The sequence below is a fragment of the Thrips palmi genome, unplaced genomic scaffold, assembly GCF_012932325.1.
Source record: "Thrips palmi isolate BJ-2018 unplaced genomic scaffold, TpBJ-2018v1 HiC_scaffold_4, whole genome shotgun sequence".
In the NCBI taxonomy this organism is placed as follows: domain Eukaryota; kingdom Metazoa; phylum Arthropoda; class Insecta; order Thysanoptera; family Thripidae; genus Thrips; species Thrips palmi.
This window is the reverse complement of record NW_023144631.1, coordinates 10,432,983-10,446,061: the sequence shown is the minus strand read 5'-3', so window position 1 is coordinate 10,446,061 and position 13,079 is coordinate 10,432,983. Positions and strand designations below refer to the sequence as shown.

General features: G+C 61.6%; 1 protein-coding gene and 1 long non-coding RNA gene across 2 annotated transcripts; one reads left to right on the top strand and one right to left on the bottom strand.

The window, feature by feature from the left end:
- The first annotated feature begins 4,834 nt into the window (after nucleotides 1-4,834).
- Nucleotides 4,835-10,633, top strand: LOC117649331 (fibrous sheath CABYR-binding protein-like). The gene is made up of 7 exons (XM_034391973.1): nucleotides 4,835-5,311; nucleotides 8,057-8,323; nucleotides 8,419-9,055; nucleotides 9,136-9,676; nucleotides 9,934-10,034; nucleotides 10,142-10,396; nucleotides 10,476-10,633. The coding sequence occupies exons 1-7, from the start codon at nucleotides 5,215-5,217 to the stop codon at nucleotides 10,486-10,488; spliced, it is 1,911 nt and encodes a 636-aa protein (XP_034247864.1). The 5' UTR covers nucleotides 4,835-5,214; the 3' UTR covers nucleotides 10,489-10,633.
- A 1,236-nt stretch (nucleotides 10,634-11,869) lies between these two features.
- Nucleotides 11,870-12,794, bottom strand: LOC117649340. Its single transcript, XR_004587973.1, has 3 exons — nucleotides 12,549-12,794; nucleotides 12,298-12,341; nucleotides 11,870-11,998 (listed from the first exon to the last, which is right to left on the bottom strand). It is a non-coding gene; the product is annotated as an uncharacterized LOC117649340 (long non-coding RNA).
- Nucleotides 12,795-13,079: the final 285 nt, after the last annotated feature.

The following is a 13,079-nucleotide window of genomic DNA, read 5'->3' as shown; positions in this document are numbered from 1 at the left end:
TTGCGGGCGGCCTTGAAGTGATGGGAGCGCTTATTTCTCGGCACAATGCTGAGGATGGCGTGGCGTTGCCGCGCCTGGCCGCCACCCGGCTTTCTCACGCCGAGCCACTCCATGTCCTGCTCCTGCTCCTTCTCCGCGGATTTGGATTCCGCGTCAGTCCGCTCAAAGAGTGCCGAAGGCTCGGCCGAAGGCGACGACCCGGGCAGCGCGTAATCAAGGTCCCCCGCTTCGAAGGGCCGTTTCAACGCTCTGTCTCTCTCTCTCTCTCACCCGTTGGGAACACCCCATGAGTGCGAGAGAGACAGAGCGCTGACAGTCGTCGTTTTCGTCGGGAGGCCGCCGCCGCCTGCGAAGCCCAGGGTAGGCCAACCCGCGCAGCAAAGGCGCTCGGCGGCTCTGCCTACCCTCGACTTGACAGGCGCTCCGGAGTCCAGCCCCCCAGACCCACCACCGGCGCGGACTAGCTGCAGCCTGCCCCCGCGGTATAGGCAGCCCTTCCTTCGCGGCGCCCGAAGCACAGCCAGGCGCAGTGTCCCCGCCCCACCGCCAAGCGGCCTCCCATCCGTCTGGCACGCCGGCTGGGTGGCCTACCTGGCGGGCGCGGCTCGCACGCTGCAGCGCTCCTGGAAGACGGTGGAGGAGAAGCCGCACCTCCGAGGAACATTCGCGTGGGCTGTTAGTCCACGGGTACTTGGATTCACGCATCTTGTGGTCACAAAAGGAGCATCCCGGTGCTGCTATACTCTCCCAGGATTACAATATCGCTCTCGGACTACCGCCAGATGACAGGCGTGAAGATGTGCATCGCCCGGCGTGTCTGCCGACTATCGGCGGAACCGTTTGAAGGCTAGGTCAGGCGAAAAATCGCGGTGACGTCATACCCGCGTGTTATCAGTGCGAGTGGATTTCGCTGCGCACGATTACCATGCCGCCAGGCAGGCAGGCAGGTAGGCAGGCAGGCAGGCAGGCAGCAGACAGACAGACAGACAGCAGTGCGCTGAAACCGCACGTCGCTATTAAAAGAGTCGCACCAGGAAAGACAAAGACCTGTTCTTCGAGTCACGTGGAGTCCGCGCGGCGACGCCTCAATGCGGTGCAGTACTATCAGGACGAGCAGGACTGGCAGTCGCTTCATTTATTCCTTCTTTTCTTCCCCGCCGCTTAATTGCAGCTTGATCTTCACGTGTGCCGCGTTGCTGGAGGTGGAGATGGAAAAGTAGCTGGAGATTGAGCAGGAGATGCAGCTTGAGCAGGCAACCGCGCACTGCTCATCAACCTGACTTCAACCCAACGTCAACCCGACGTCAACCCGACGTCAACCCAACGTCAACCCGACGTCAACCCGACGTCAACCCGACGTCAACCCGACGTCAACCCGACGTCAACCCGACGTCAACCCGACGTCAACCCGACGTCAACCCGACGTCAACCCGACGTCAACCCGACGTCAACCCGACGTCAACCCGACGTCAACCCGACGTCAACCCGACGTCAACCCGACGTCAACCCGACGTCAACCCACTGTAGGCCTAAGTCATCCGGGCTGGTCATGGCGGAGCGGCGCATTCGGCGCATCCTGGATCTCGCGGGGAAGTCCACTTCGGCGTCCCGAGCCTGGAAAAGTTCCTGGGCGGCCCGGCTAGCGCCAGCTAGCCTGGCTGGATCGCCTCGCTGTGTGCGCGGGGCGCAAACTCGTGTGGGAATGTGCACTGATGCGCAGATGAGTCGAGGAGGAGCGCGCGTGTGTTATACCTGTTTGCATGCGTAATGCGTATATGTGTCACGAGTGCAAACAATTGTGTGTGTGCGTGTGTGTGTGTGTGTGTGGTGTGTTGACTCGAGCTGTCCTCCAGAGCGCGCTGCTGGCACACTACTATACCGGCTCGGCGGCGGTGGCGTCGGCGCGTCTAGGCGAGGCGCGCCCAGCCAAAGCCATAGCCGCCCGGCCCGGCCCGGCCCATGACAAGAACGACACAAAACACCAACAACAAAAAAGTCAAGGATGGGCCGGCGTGCGGCGGCAGGACCGCGGCAGGACGACGGATGGCGGCTCGTCGGCTAGGTTTTCCTTAGGCTAGGTTAGGACACGGCCGTGACCGATATCGGGGGACCGGCCGCCGACACGAATCGAAAAGCCTTCCGGTGGAGCGAGCGAGTGCGAGAGAGAGGGAGCGAGGCGCGCGGCGCGGCAGCCGCCTTTGTGGCGTGACAGCGGCTGGCTGGCTGCAGCGCTGCAGCACACGACACCAGAGTCATCGACTCCGGGACCTTGGTCCGCGAGATCATGAATCAGTGGTGCATCTGCTTGCGGCGCATCTCGCCTCGCGTGGCGCGTCAGCGCGCCACAGTGGCACGGCGGGCACGGCGGGCACGGCGGGCACCAGGAAACCTCGACCAGGAATCGCCCGCCCACCCATCAGCCCGCCCCCACACTGTGGGACCCGCAGCGCCACCAGGCACTCGCCGTGTCGTGGCCGGCCCGGCCGAGGCCCCGGCACAGGTCCGAGGAGATTGGTCCAATCGTATAAACGGCCGCTGTCTTATTCGAATCCTTCGGATTCGGCTCCGGCGGCTCCAGCACCCACACGAACGTGCGGTCCACACTGATGTCCAGGCTGATTCAGAGAGTCGCTCTGTCTCTCTCGCACTCGTGGGGCGTCCCGCATGAGTGCGAGAGAGACAGGGCGACTCTCTGAATCAGTCTACTGGCGCTCCAGCAGGCAGTGTTTGGCGCTCCAGCGCTGTAATTCGGGGTCTCCCAGTGTACCGACGCCATGCTGATGCCGACGGCCGACGGCACCGACACTGCCAAATGGCACGGCGCGCGGGGAGTCCCGCGACGACCGCCAATGATGGCGCGGCAACTTAGGGAACTTCAGCGGCCACTCCACTCGAAAACAGCAACTAAAGTTTCGACGAGTGAAGCGAAAAGTAAAGCTCCGCCCAGCCGCCGAGGCACCCACTGAGTGGCTCGCATTGCGCCGTCCCCGCGGCCGTCCGTCTCAGTCTGGAAGCCTCGCGGGCGCACTGGAAAAATCTCAATGGCGCTCTTTTCCCCTCTGGGCGGTGCGTATTGCTCTGGCCGTAAACCAGTGCGGGGATGAGTCCCACCGCCCCGGGGCCCCGGGCGTGCAGTGCGCTGCGTGCCAGTGTTTACGGAAGTGCCTGGCGACGGCGGCCCGGGGCGGTGGCGGTGCGCGCGCCGCCGTCCCTGCAGACTGATTCCGAGAGCCGTTTTCGTCGCTGTGTCTCCCTCGCGCCTAGACGGGGCGCCCCGTGAGTGCGAGAGAGACGAGACGAGTCTGGTGCCCCCGCCGCCCGGGTGAACCACTGGCGTGGGAACGCGAGGCCTGGCATGGCCGGCGTCGCGGTGCAGGGCGAGGACACCAAGGCCGTGCAGCAGCACCACCCGTTTGGCGAGCGAGTAACCAAGAGGCGCAACCTGTTTCGGAAGTCCGTCTGCGGCGGGGCTTGGGGCGGGCCGGGGCTTAACCTCACGGCGTGTCGTTCCGCCAAAGGTTGACCAGACAGGAATGAGAATAATTTGATAAACGCTGCGATTATCGTTATTGTTATTGATTGGTCGGGACGACACGGGAAAGAAAAAGTGCGCCAAAAGCACGGAACAAGTCTGGCCGACGGAACTTCCGTGCTTTTCAACTTCGGAACGTCCGTGCTCGTTTTTCGTCCCTGTTCCGTACGTGCTGTATTCTTCTGTACATTTTCCTTGCCGAAGGAAGGTTTACAGTGAAGGCGAACCGCTAAAGGTCTGTAGAGGCCTAACAGCGTTGATGATGATGATGATGGTGATGATGGTGATGATGATGATGATGGTGATGATGGTGATGATGATGATGGTGATGAGCGCGGCGAGCTGAAGCGCCCAGCGAGTACCGCCGCCGCCGTGCACGCCTGCCGCGCGGGCCTGCCTACCCGGCGGTTCGCAGGGGCCCGGCCGGCCGCAACAGCCGCAGCCAGCAGACTGATTCCCAGCGTGCTGTCGTCGCGCGGGTGCGAGAGAGACAGAGCGACCGGCAGTCGGGGGCCGGCAATGCCGGTGATGCCGGTCACGTCCTAGCCGAGCCGCCATTGGCAGTGACCGCCCTGCCGCCCTCGTGCACGCCGTGCCGTGACGTCACCGTGACGTCGTCGGTGACGTGCTGCGCGTGCTGCCGCCTGTCCCAACCGAAACGAGAAATAATTTACCTCGGTGCGCAGCAACTACTCCTTGAATCCCCAGCAGCAGCAATCCCAGCACTCGCACTGCTAATTCATTTTCTTTTCATCAGGGCACCGCGACGAGGCTTTACGAGGAAAAAGAACCGAAGAGATGAGCCGAGTCTGAATGACGCGAGCAGTGGAGCCGCTTCCAATGAAATGTGATTTTACATTTTACAGGCTATAGTCGAGAACAAAAGGCGCGACGCGGCCAAGGCGGCCGGGCTTCCCGACGCCCCACGTGCAGTACAGGCTCGGCCTGTCTCTCTCGCACTCATGTGTCGTCCCGCGGGGGTGCGAGAGAGACAGGCCGACAGGCTGACGCTGTTCCATGACTGCCCGGTCATTTTCGGCAGAGACTTGAACGCCGGGGCTTGTGTGTAGAGTCCGTCGTCGTCGGCCGGCCCGGGCCGATTCAGAGGCTCTTCCGATCGAAGGAACAAAGTGGAATTGCGCGTTCTGGTTCGGGCCGCGCAGCCGCGCACCGACACTGACGTCGCGGTGGGGGCACAAGGCGTTGCTCCTGCTGGAGGGGGAAGGGAGGGGGCCGCGGTGGAGGGGGTCGCGCTCTGCGGCGTTCTGCGGCGAGGAGGCGAGGATCGGCGGACAATCCTGCGGCGCGGACTCCAAGACTCCAAGACTCGGCACTGCGGACGGCACGCCGCGCTTCGGCATAATTGGACACTAGAACGATAAGGTGAAGACGCGCCACTCTCACACACAGACAAGCACTCACACCCACACACACACACACGCATCCACACACTCATACAGCACCCAGCGCGGCGGCGGCAGCAGCGCTGGAAGGCGGCGGCGCGGCGGCGTCGAAAGCCCTGTATAAATATTGCGCGGTCGCGTGCAGCCGCTTTAGTATCGTGGTGGGGCTCGGGCGGTGCGGTGCGGCCGGTTGTGTTGTGTTGCCTTCAGTCTGCGTGCGCGTCCAGTGTGATAACAAGTGAACGTCGTGCGCGGTGTCTTCGCCAGCCTTCCGTCAGCATGGCGCCTCTGACGGCCCTCCTGGTGGCCGTGGCCATGGCGGCCTGCACCTCGGCGATGCCCGCGGACCCACTGCCGTCCCTGCAGCACGACACAGGTGAGCCGCCCTTCTTCCTTTGCTGTTCAAAAGGCTTCTGTTTTGGTCTCCAGCTGAGGAGCAAAGTCAACAAACTGCCCGTGGTCGTGGTCTAGCGGAGTTGTTAATCTTTCGCGAACGACGGCAGCTTTATGCAGTGGCTGAATTTTATGGTTTGGTTTCGCACTGCAGCCAAACGAAAAAAAAAGTAAACAAACAAAAAAACGCGAACACCGGCATCGATTCATAAAATCCCACGTGCTCCCGGAGTTTTCCAAAGTCCTCCTGGACGACCTTGACCTGAAGAGACCATGGCGCGGCTAGGACACTACTGTGGACGGGAAAAACCGCTTCCCAGGCACCCTAAAGTAATTGAAGTGTAGGCACCAATCCTGACCGGGCTATCATCCAAACATGCAAATAACAAAGCCGGAGACGAGCCAACGGTCACGTCCTGGACGCCGTGCTGGACGCCGTGCTGGACGCCGTGCTGGACGCCGTGCTGGACGCCGTGCTGGACGCCGTGCTGGACGCCGTGCTGGACGCCGTGCTGGACGCCGTGCTGGACGCCGTGCTGGACGCCGTGCTGGACGCCGTGGACGCTGCACGTGCACAGGCGGTTTTGGCCCGCCGCCCATTCACAGCACACAACGCGGCCGGCGAGGCGCGCCGCGCGTGTTCTTACTCCCGAATGACTTTTTCCATTTTTAAAACGACTTTATCGTCTGGTGATGTAACGATGCGGCTCCCATACTACTTTGTGCAGTTTACGACGGTAATCGCCCATTTCAATTCCCGCGAATGAAAAAAAAGGAACAACAACAACAACAACGCAAAAAGCCGAGAGTTGTGAGTCCAGCTGGCAGCGGGCAGTGCTGCCTGGTACTGCGCGGTACTGCGCCAGCCGGCGCGGTGCGTGTGCGTAGCCCACGAGGAAATGATAAAGTTATGCATGCCGTGGCGTGCCGTGGCGTGGCCTGGCGTGCCACGCCTCGAATACGTTTGCGGCCCGCGGGGCTGACGGCTGACCCGACCCGCTGTCCGTCGTGCACCGACCTTGGGGAGGACTGTTTGGTCCAGGGGCCGTTTGTGTAGTCCTGGGCGCGCCTCTGGGGACAGGCAGACAGACGGACAGACGGACAGACAGACGGACGCGGTAGATAAAGACGTGAGGGTGACGCACGCCACGCACACGCGGCACGAGTTTGTCGCGTGTCCACACCGGTAAAGCCGTGGCGAAGCAGGCGAAGTGGCGACACTCTGCATACACAGCGTGCACGCGCGCGAAATACAGGAAAAGGATTCAGTCCATCCCATCCGTCGCGGCGTCCGCGAACGGCGCGGACTTTGTCTGCTCATTTTGGCGGGAATGGATGGGCGCGGCGTTTGGCAGGGTGGCTCTAATTGTGATTGGCCGAAAGGCTTAAAGGCCGAAGGGACCAAAGGACGCAGCAAGTAGTCAATGCGACGCACCTTTCCTAAGGCGGCCCTTGACTTGCGTTAGCGCGCTGCAGCCGATTGGAAGGGCCTTCGATTGGAGCAGGAACGGGAAGGGGGAGAGGGAGGGGGAAGGGGGCCTTCGCCCTCGCCAGGCCCTTGCCGGTTTGGCGAGGCCCACGATATCAGTGCTGCCGGAGCAGTAATTCGTTTTCTCAGGTTGGCAATCAGGCAGACTGCCAGGCAGCCTGGCCCAGGCTGTCCAGCCTCGCTCCGGGTGCTCCGGGCGCTTGGCGCGCACTCTGGCGGCGAGGGAAGGAAGCGTCGCCTCTGATTAGTTTAGTGGGAGGACGTGCGGAGCAGTGCGAAGCGCGAATGGCTGCGGGCGCGAAGGACGATGCCTTGATTAGCGGGCCGGGCCGGTCAGGCACCTCGAAAACAAAGACAACAACAAAAACAAAAACACTAATGACTGCTGCCGCCCTGCCGCCCTGCCGGCAACGAGGCGTAACTGCGCCAAGCAGGCTGCCCAAACAGAGCAGAGTAGTGTCGCGGGATCGGGATGCAGAAAAAAAAGAGGGGAAAAAATTGGCGCCCACTTTCACGGTCTGAAGGACAGGCCGGCCGGCCGGAGGAGGAAGGTGTTTTGGGGCGAAAAAATGAAGCGAAATATGGGTCCAGTGGTTGGCTAACGCACTTTTTGCCGATGAACTTTCATCATGTCGAACATGCTGGCCGATTAGATGAGCAGCAGTGGGTCATCTCTCTCTCCCTCTCTCTCTCTCTCTCTCTCTCTGTCGCTCTAGGCCGCCGACAGGCGCATGACGAGCGGGCCAATAGGAGCGTCAAACAGAGTCTTCCCCCCCGCGGAGGCGGACTCGCGGGACTTTCTCGTTAAAACTGCAAAATACTTGGCATTGCGTGGCATTGAGAGTGATGCGCTCTGACGCAACGCAGCGAACGCACACTCGCGCCTTGCAATTAGATAAGTCAGCCTTTCCATTAATTTCGAGCGAACCGGCCGACCGCGCCATTCGTCACTACACTGATGGTGCGGCGACAAGGCGAAGGTGACAGTTTCGGTGCTCTTTGGCGGCGGTGCAGCGGCACAGCGGGGGGTCGCGGTGTGTGCACAAAGTTAGCAGACTCGGTTGCCGTCTAGTCAGGTCGCTACAGTCCTCGACTCATGACAGTAGTGTTGAAGGTTCGGTCCCCACTCTTTCCCCATGTGCCTCTTTCTTCCCTCCTGCTTTGCCTGCAGGTAGATCCGCTGCCGAACGCAGTCAATGCATGCAGTCCCTGACAGCACCTTGTCGTTTTTGCCCGCAGACGTGGTGCGCCTGGCGCCGCCCAACCGCCGCATGTTCCTGGTGGACGTCATCCGGCCGCCGCTGCCCACGCCCGACGCCGTGCTCACCAACGAGGTGGACACCTCGGCCGACAGCGACCTGCCGCGCCTGGTGCGCGTGCTGGTGTCCGCGCCGGCGGAGGAGGCCCAGCAGGCCCAGTCGGCGGAGGCCCGACCGGACGCGCCGCCCTCGAAGGCCGACGACGATGACTACCTGCCGCGACCAGCGCCGGCTGATGGCGTCGTGGGTAAGGCCGAGGTTCAAATACCGGTGCCCACCACGTTTTTTTGTCTTCCTGTTCGCCTGGTTTTGATGTTGATGTTGTTGTTGCTGCTGCTGCAGGCCTTGACGTGGACACAGAGGCGCTCACGAGGCTGCTGCCGCCCGCCGAGGACCAGCAGCCCTCGGCCGCGGACTGGGGCGCGGCCCCCGAGGACCTGGAGAAGGCCGCCCCCGCAGCGCCAGCAGCGCCCGCTGAGGACCTCACCCCGCCTGCCGTCGGCGGCGCGGACTTCTCCGCCTGGACCAAGCAGGCCGCTGAGCCCCGCTCCGATGCCCCTGCCGCACCCGCCGAGGCCGTGAAGGAGCCCTCGGAGGAGCTGCAGCCGCCGCAGTCATCCTACGCCGGACTGTGGGAGCTGTTCGAAGGCCTCAAGATGGCGCAGGCCGACGAGGCCGTGGCCGAGGCCTCCAGCACCGCCAAGGAGACCGTGGACGCCAAGGAGCTCGTGACTGAGCTCGTCCCTCCCAGCATCCCCGCCGCCGGTGCAGTGGACTACTGGACACAGCCCGCGGCCGAGGCCAGGTCGGACGATGCAGTGGCCGAGACCACCGAGGCCGTCAAGGACGTGTCCGAGCCCGCCACCGATCTCGTACCGCCTCCGCCCGGCCTGCCGGAGCTCTCCGAGTGGACCAAGGTGCCCGCCAAGGAGGCCGCCGCCAGAGCCGACGTTCCCGAGCCCGCCGACGCCCCAACACGGTAAGGACGATATTATTGCGTTGAGCTGGTCAGTGTTTCTGGTTCGTCGCTCTGCTCAACAGAACCCTTTCGTTGTGCAGAGACTCGTACTCCCCCGAGAAGCCCTCCTCGGGCGAAGCCGGGACCGACGACTTCCTTTCACTGGGCGCCTCGCCGCCCGCGTCCGACGCCGCGTCCGAGTTCGCCAAGGACCAGAAGGACAAGGACTCGTACCTGCCCGGTGCTGGCGAACTCAGACCGCTCAGCGAAGGCCCCGTCTTCGACGACTTCCTCGCCATCGGCGAGCCGCCCAAGGAGGACGACGCCAAGGACTCGTACGTCCCGCAGGACTCGACCGCCACCGAGAGGGACTCCTACATGCCGCAGGAGTCGGCCGCCGCCAAGGAGGACACCGTGGAGCTGACGCCGCCGGCCGAACAGACGTCGGCGCAGAAGGACAGTAAGTCAGGTAGCGACCACCTGCATGACCACGTGCATGCGGACGGACTCGTACACGAACACGTTCACGACGAGGTGCACGCCACCACGCCGAGACCCTCCTCCGACGAGGGTGACCACGACCACGGTGACCACGGTGAGGAGGCGGACGACGACGACGACGATGTGGACGGCGACGGTGTGGTGAGTGCCTCTCGGCCTATTTGGCAATCTGCACGGCGCACTGCGCGGGACTGACTGTTCTATTTTCTGCCTCCGTTTCCGCCTTGCTCGAGGCCTTGCAGTGCCTCGCACTGGTGCACACGCATGGCTCATGACTCCTCCTCCGCGCCGCCCTGTTGCCCTGTCTCTCTCCCTCTCGGCCAGTTTAGCTAATCGGCACCCCTCGTCCCGTGACTGGCGCGGTCGGCTCTAACGGTTCGGTTTGTCAACCCCTTTAGAAAACGTCGCAGAGCCAGGACTTCCGGAAGAGACGCCACGTGTGCAAGCTGTGCGGCGGCTACGGCAGAGCCCCGGTTATCTCAGTCACCATTAATAAAGGGTGAGTGCCGCCGTGGCCGCGTGGTCTCCGGCACCGAATTACCACTCTGTAACTCTGGGTTCAAGTCTCAACTATTGCCATTCATGTTTGTTCTTATTTTCTTGAAGATACGGCGGCGGCGGAGGCTACTGCGATTCGTGTGGGCGCCCGGTGTACCAGCAGCCTCAGGTGGTGTACAAACCCGTGACGGTGTACAAGCCCGTGCCGGTGTACCAGGAGCCCTCAGGTTGCAACTACTGCAACCAGCCGCCGCCGCCACCGCCCCCCTGCCACACGTGCGGAGGGGGCGGGGGCGGGGGCTACTCGCAATCCTTCTCGCAGTCATCTTCGCAGTCGTCCTCGTCAAGCTTTTCGGGCGGATGGTACGTCCTTTTCTTTCATTTCTTCAAAGTAAAAGCCGCTTTGTGTTTTGAGACTTAAAGACGTCGGTTTTGATTTCAGGGGCAAGAAGTGAGAGCGTCCCTGCCGCATCCGCGTCCCCGCGCTGCTGTGCCTGTGCCCGGGGATATCCCAGTCATCAATCACCCAGTCATCGCCATGGTCTCATTAAGCTCATGTTAATAAACTTGTACAGTTTTACTTTTAAGTGCCAAACCAAAGTCGTGAGTTTCATTTATTACCGACACCATCCACCCAAAGCACGAACGGAAAAACCCATGCTGGATGCAGCACCGCCAAACAAATCATATTCTTTGGTTACTAGGGTTACACAGAACAAGTGCTAGACGTCTCATTTTGGAAGTCTGGGAAGGCTCAGTTCTTCACCTCACTGCTCTGTGTGCAGATCACGGAAGTTCTGAACGCGCAGTACCAATACTCGATTTGTTGGGTGTGAGACGGACGAGGACCAAACTAAACCTGGCAATCCGCCTAACACCTACACGTCCATTCATTGAATTTTTAACTCGACAACTTTTTCATAGCGCTAGAATTGCAATATTAATAGTATTGTATGAAACTTATTTGTACACTGGAAATGTCGGCGTGACAGCCAGTCGTCTTCAGCCGCTATCTGTGACTGGTTCATTGAGATTCTCACTAAAGTTCACGCCTTCTGCATTTTCCAGATGTCAAGTGAAAGTGAACAGCATTCAAAATTTTATATCATCAGCATTCATTCAAGATTTATTGCCTTTCCATTTTCAATTTAAGTCTGCAAATTGTACACGTCCAGAACATTTCGACTGTGTAATGATTCACTATTTTATTGGCGGGTGGTCAAATATGAGGTGGATCAAATAAATGTGTCAAAGTTATTTTTTTTTCGAGACCATAATTTTTATTCACAACTCTGGCACGACACGAACTTCGGCGTGGATCGCTGCTGCTCTTCCCAGATGATGCATCTGCAACAAAGAACTGAGGATTGAGGAATGACAGAGCGTTTCAAGTTCACGCTCCAGCCCTCGCGCCCGCAGTCGGAAGCATAGGCAGCCCAACTTGCTACGGTCCCTGCTGAGCGATTCCGAATCCGAAGACCCGCTTCGTCGCTCTGTCTCCCTCGCACCCCTGCCGGCCGCCCCGTGAGCGTGACAGAGACGCAGAGCAACGAACGGCTCTTCGGAATGCCTCGAATCAGTGTGCTGGGCCCGTGTGGCGAGTGGCGCGCGCGAAGGTGTGCCTACCTCCAGGGCGCCGCCTAGCCGCGCTGCGCATGGGCCCCGCGACGAGCGCCTCCGCCGTAGCCGCCGTAGCCTCCGCGGTAGCCGGCGCGGTAGCCGCCGGTGTAGGCAGCGCCTCCGGTGTAGCCCGCGCCGCCGACGTACCCGGGGGCCGCGTAGCCGCCCACCACGGCGGGGCTGTAGACCGCGGGCCTGGCGGCGTACACCGCGGGCCGCGCCACCACCGCGCCGTAGCCGCCAGCAGGGTAGGCCGCGGGGTAGGCGGCGGGGTATGCCGCGGGCACGGCGTACACGGCGGGCCGCACGATGGCGGGCTGCACCACCGGGGTGGAGTACACGTACCTGCGGAAGAGAGACACCAGTTTCAGTCTCGGGTTCAAATACCGGCGTGAAAATATTTTTCCGCCGTGGCGCCCGATGACGATCGTCCAGACCGCAGCGCCCCGCCGGTCGCTTCCAGATCGCGGTCCTGTGGTTACCGACGGCGATAATCGCGCACGGCGCGTGGAGCCGTGGAGGAGGTAGGCTGATTCCGCGCAGCGCTTTCGTCGCTCTGTCTCTCTCGCACTCACGGGGCGCGCCGTTGGTAGCCGCTGGGTGGGAGAGAGACAGAGCGGCATCAACCAGCTGGTCCAACTCACCGTTTTCTTCGCATGTCGTCAGTGCCGACGGCGTCGGCGTGGTCCTGGCGAACAGAAACAACAACGTTGGACGTCGGGCCTGCAGACTGATTCCGAACAGACTTTTTGTGGCGCTGTCTCTCTCACACACTCACTGGGCTGACCGCATGGGCGTGAGAGAGACAGAACGACAAAAGCACGTTGTGGAACCAGCCTGCTGGCAGAGGTGTGCTGGGCTACAGATATGGCTGGATGATGGATCCACTACTCACGTCGAGTCCGTGGTGCCGCACCGCCGGGGCCTCCGCTGCAGTGTCGAGAAAATAAACACAGAATTAATCCGCGGTTCTCGGCTTGGCCTCTAATTGCACACACAGGTGCTCGAATAATGAACGACGATCGAGCACTTGCGCGGTTTAGCGAGAATCGAAGGCTGCTATCCACTTCCGGGAAATTGCGGCCGGTTTGAAAATATCGGTACCAATGCGCATAAAAACTCAAGTCAAATTGCGACGCGATGTGACATAACGAGCGACGTTTGTCCCGGACAGCCCTCGTTGAACCTCCACGTCGCAGGGGTGGCGGCTGGCCCCACAATACCTCCGCCCTCCCCGCCACGAACCTGAAGAGTGTGGGTCCGCCGCGGACGCCACGGCGACCACCGCCCCCAGGACGCACGCCAGGACGACGACGGACGGCGCGGACATGCTGACGGCGAGGGTGTCGGAGGACAGGGTGCGGGAGGGATCCCCGCCACCGCCTTATATACGAGGCAGGCGCTGCGGACGACACACGTGGGCACA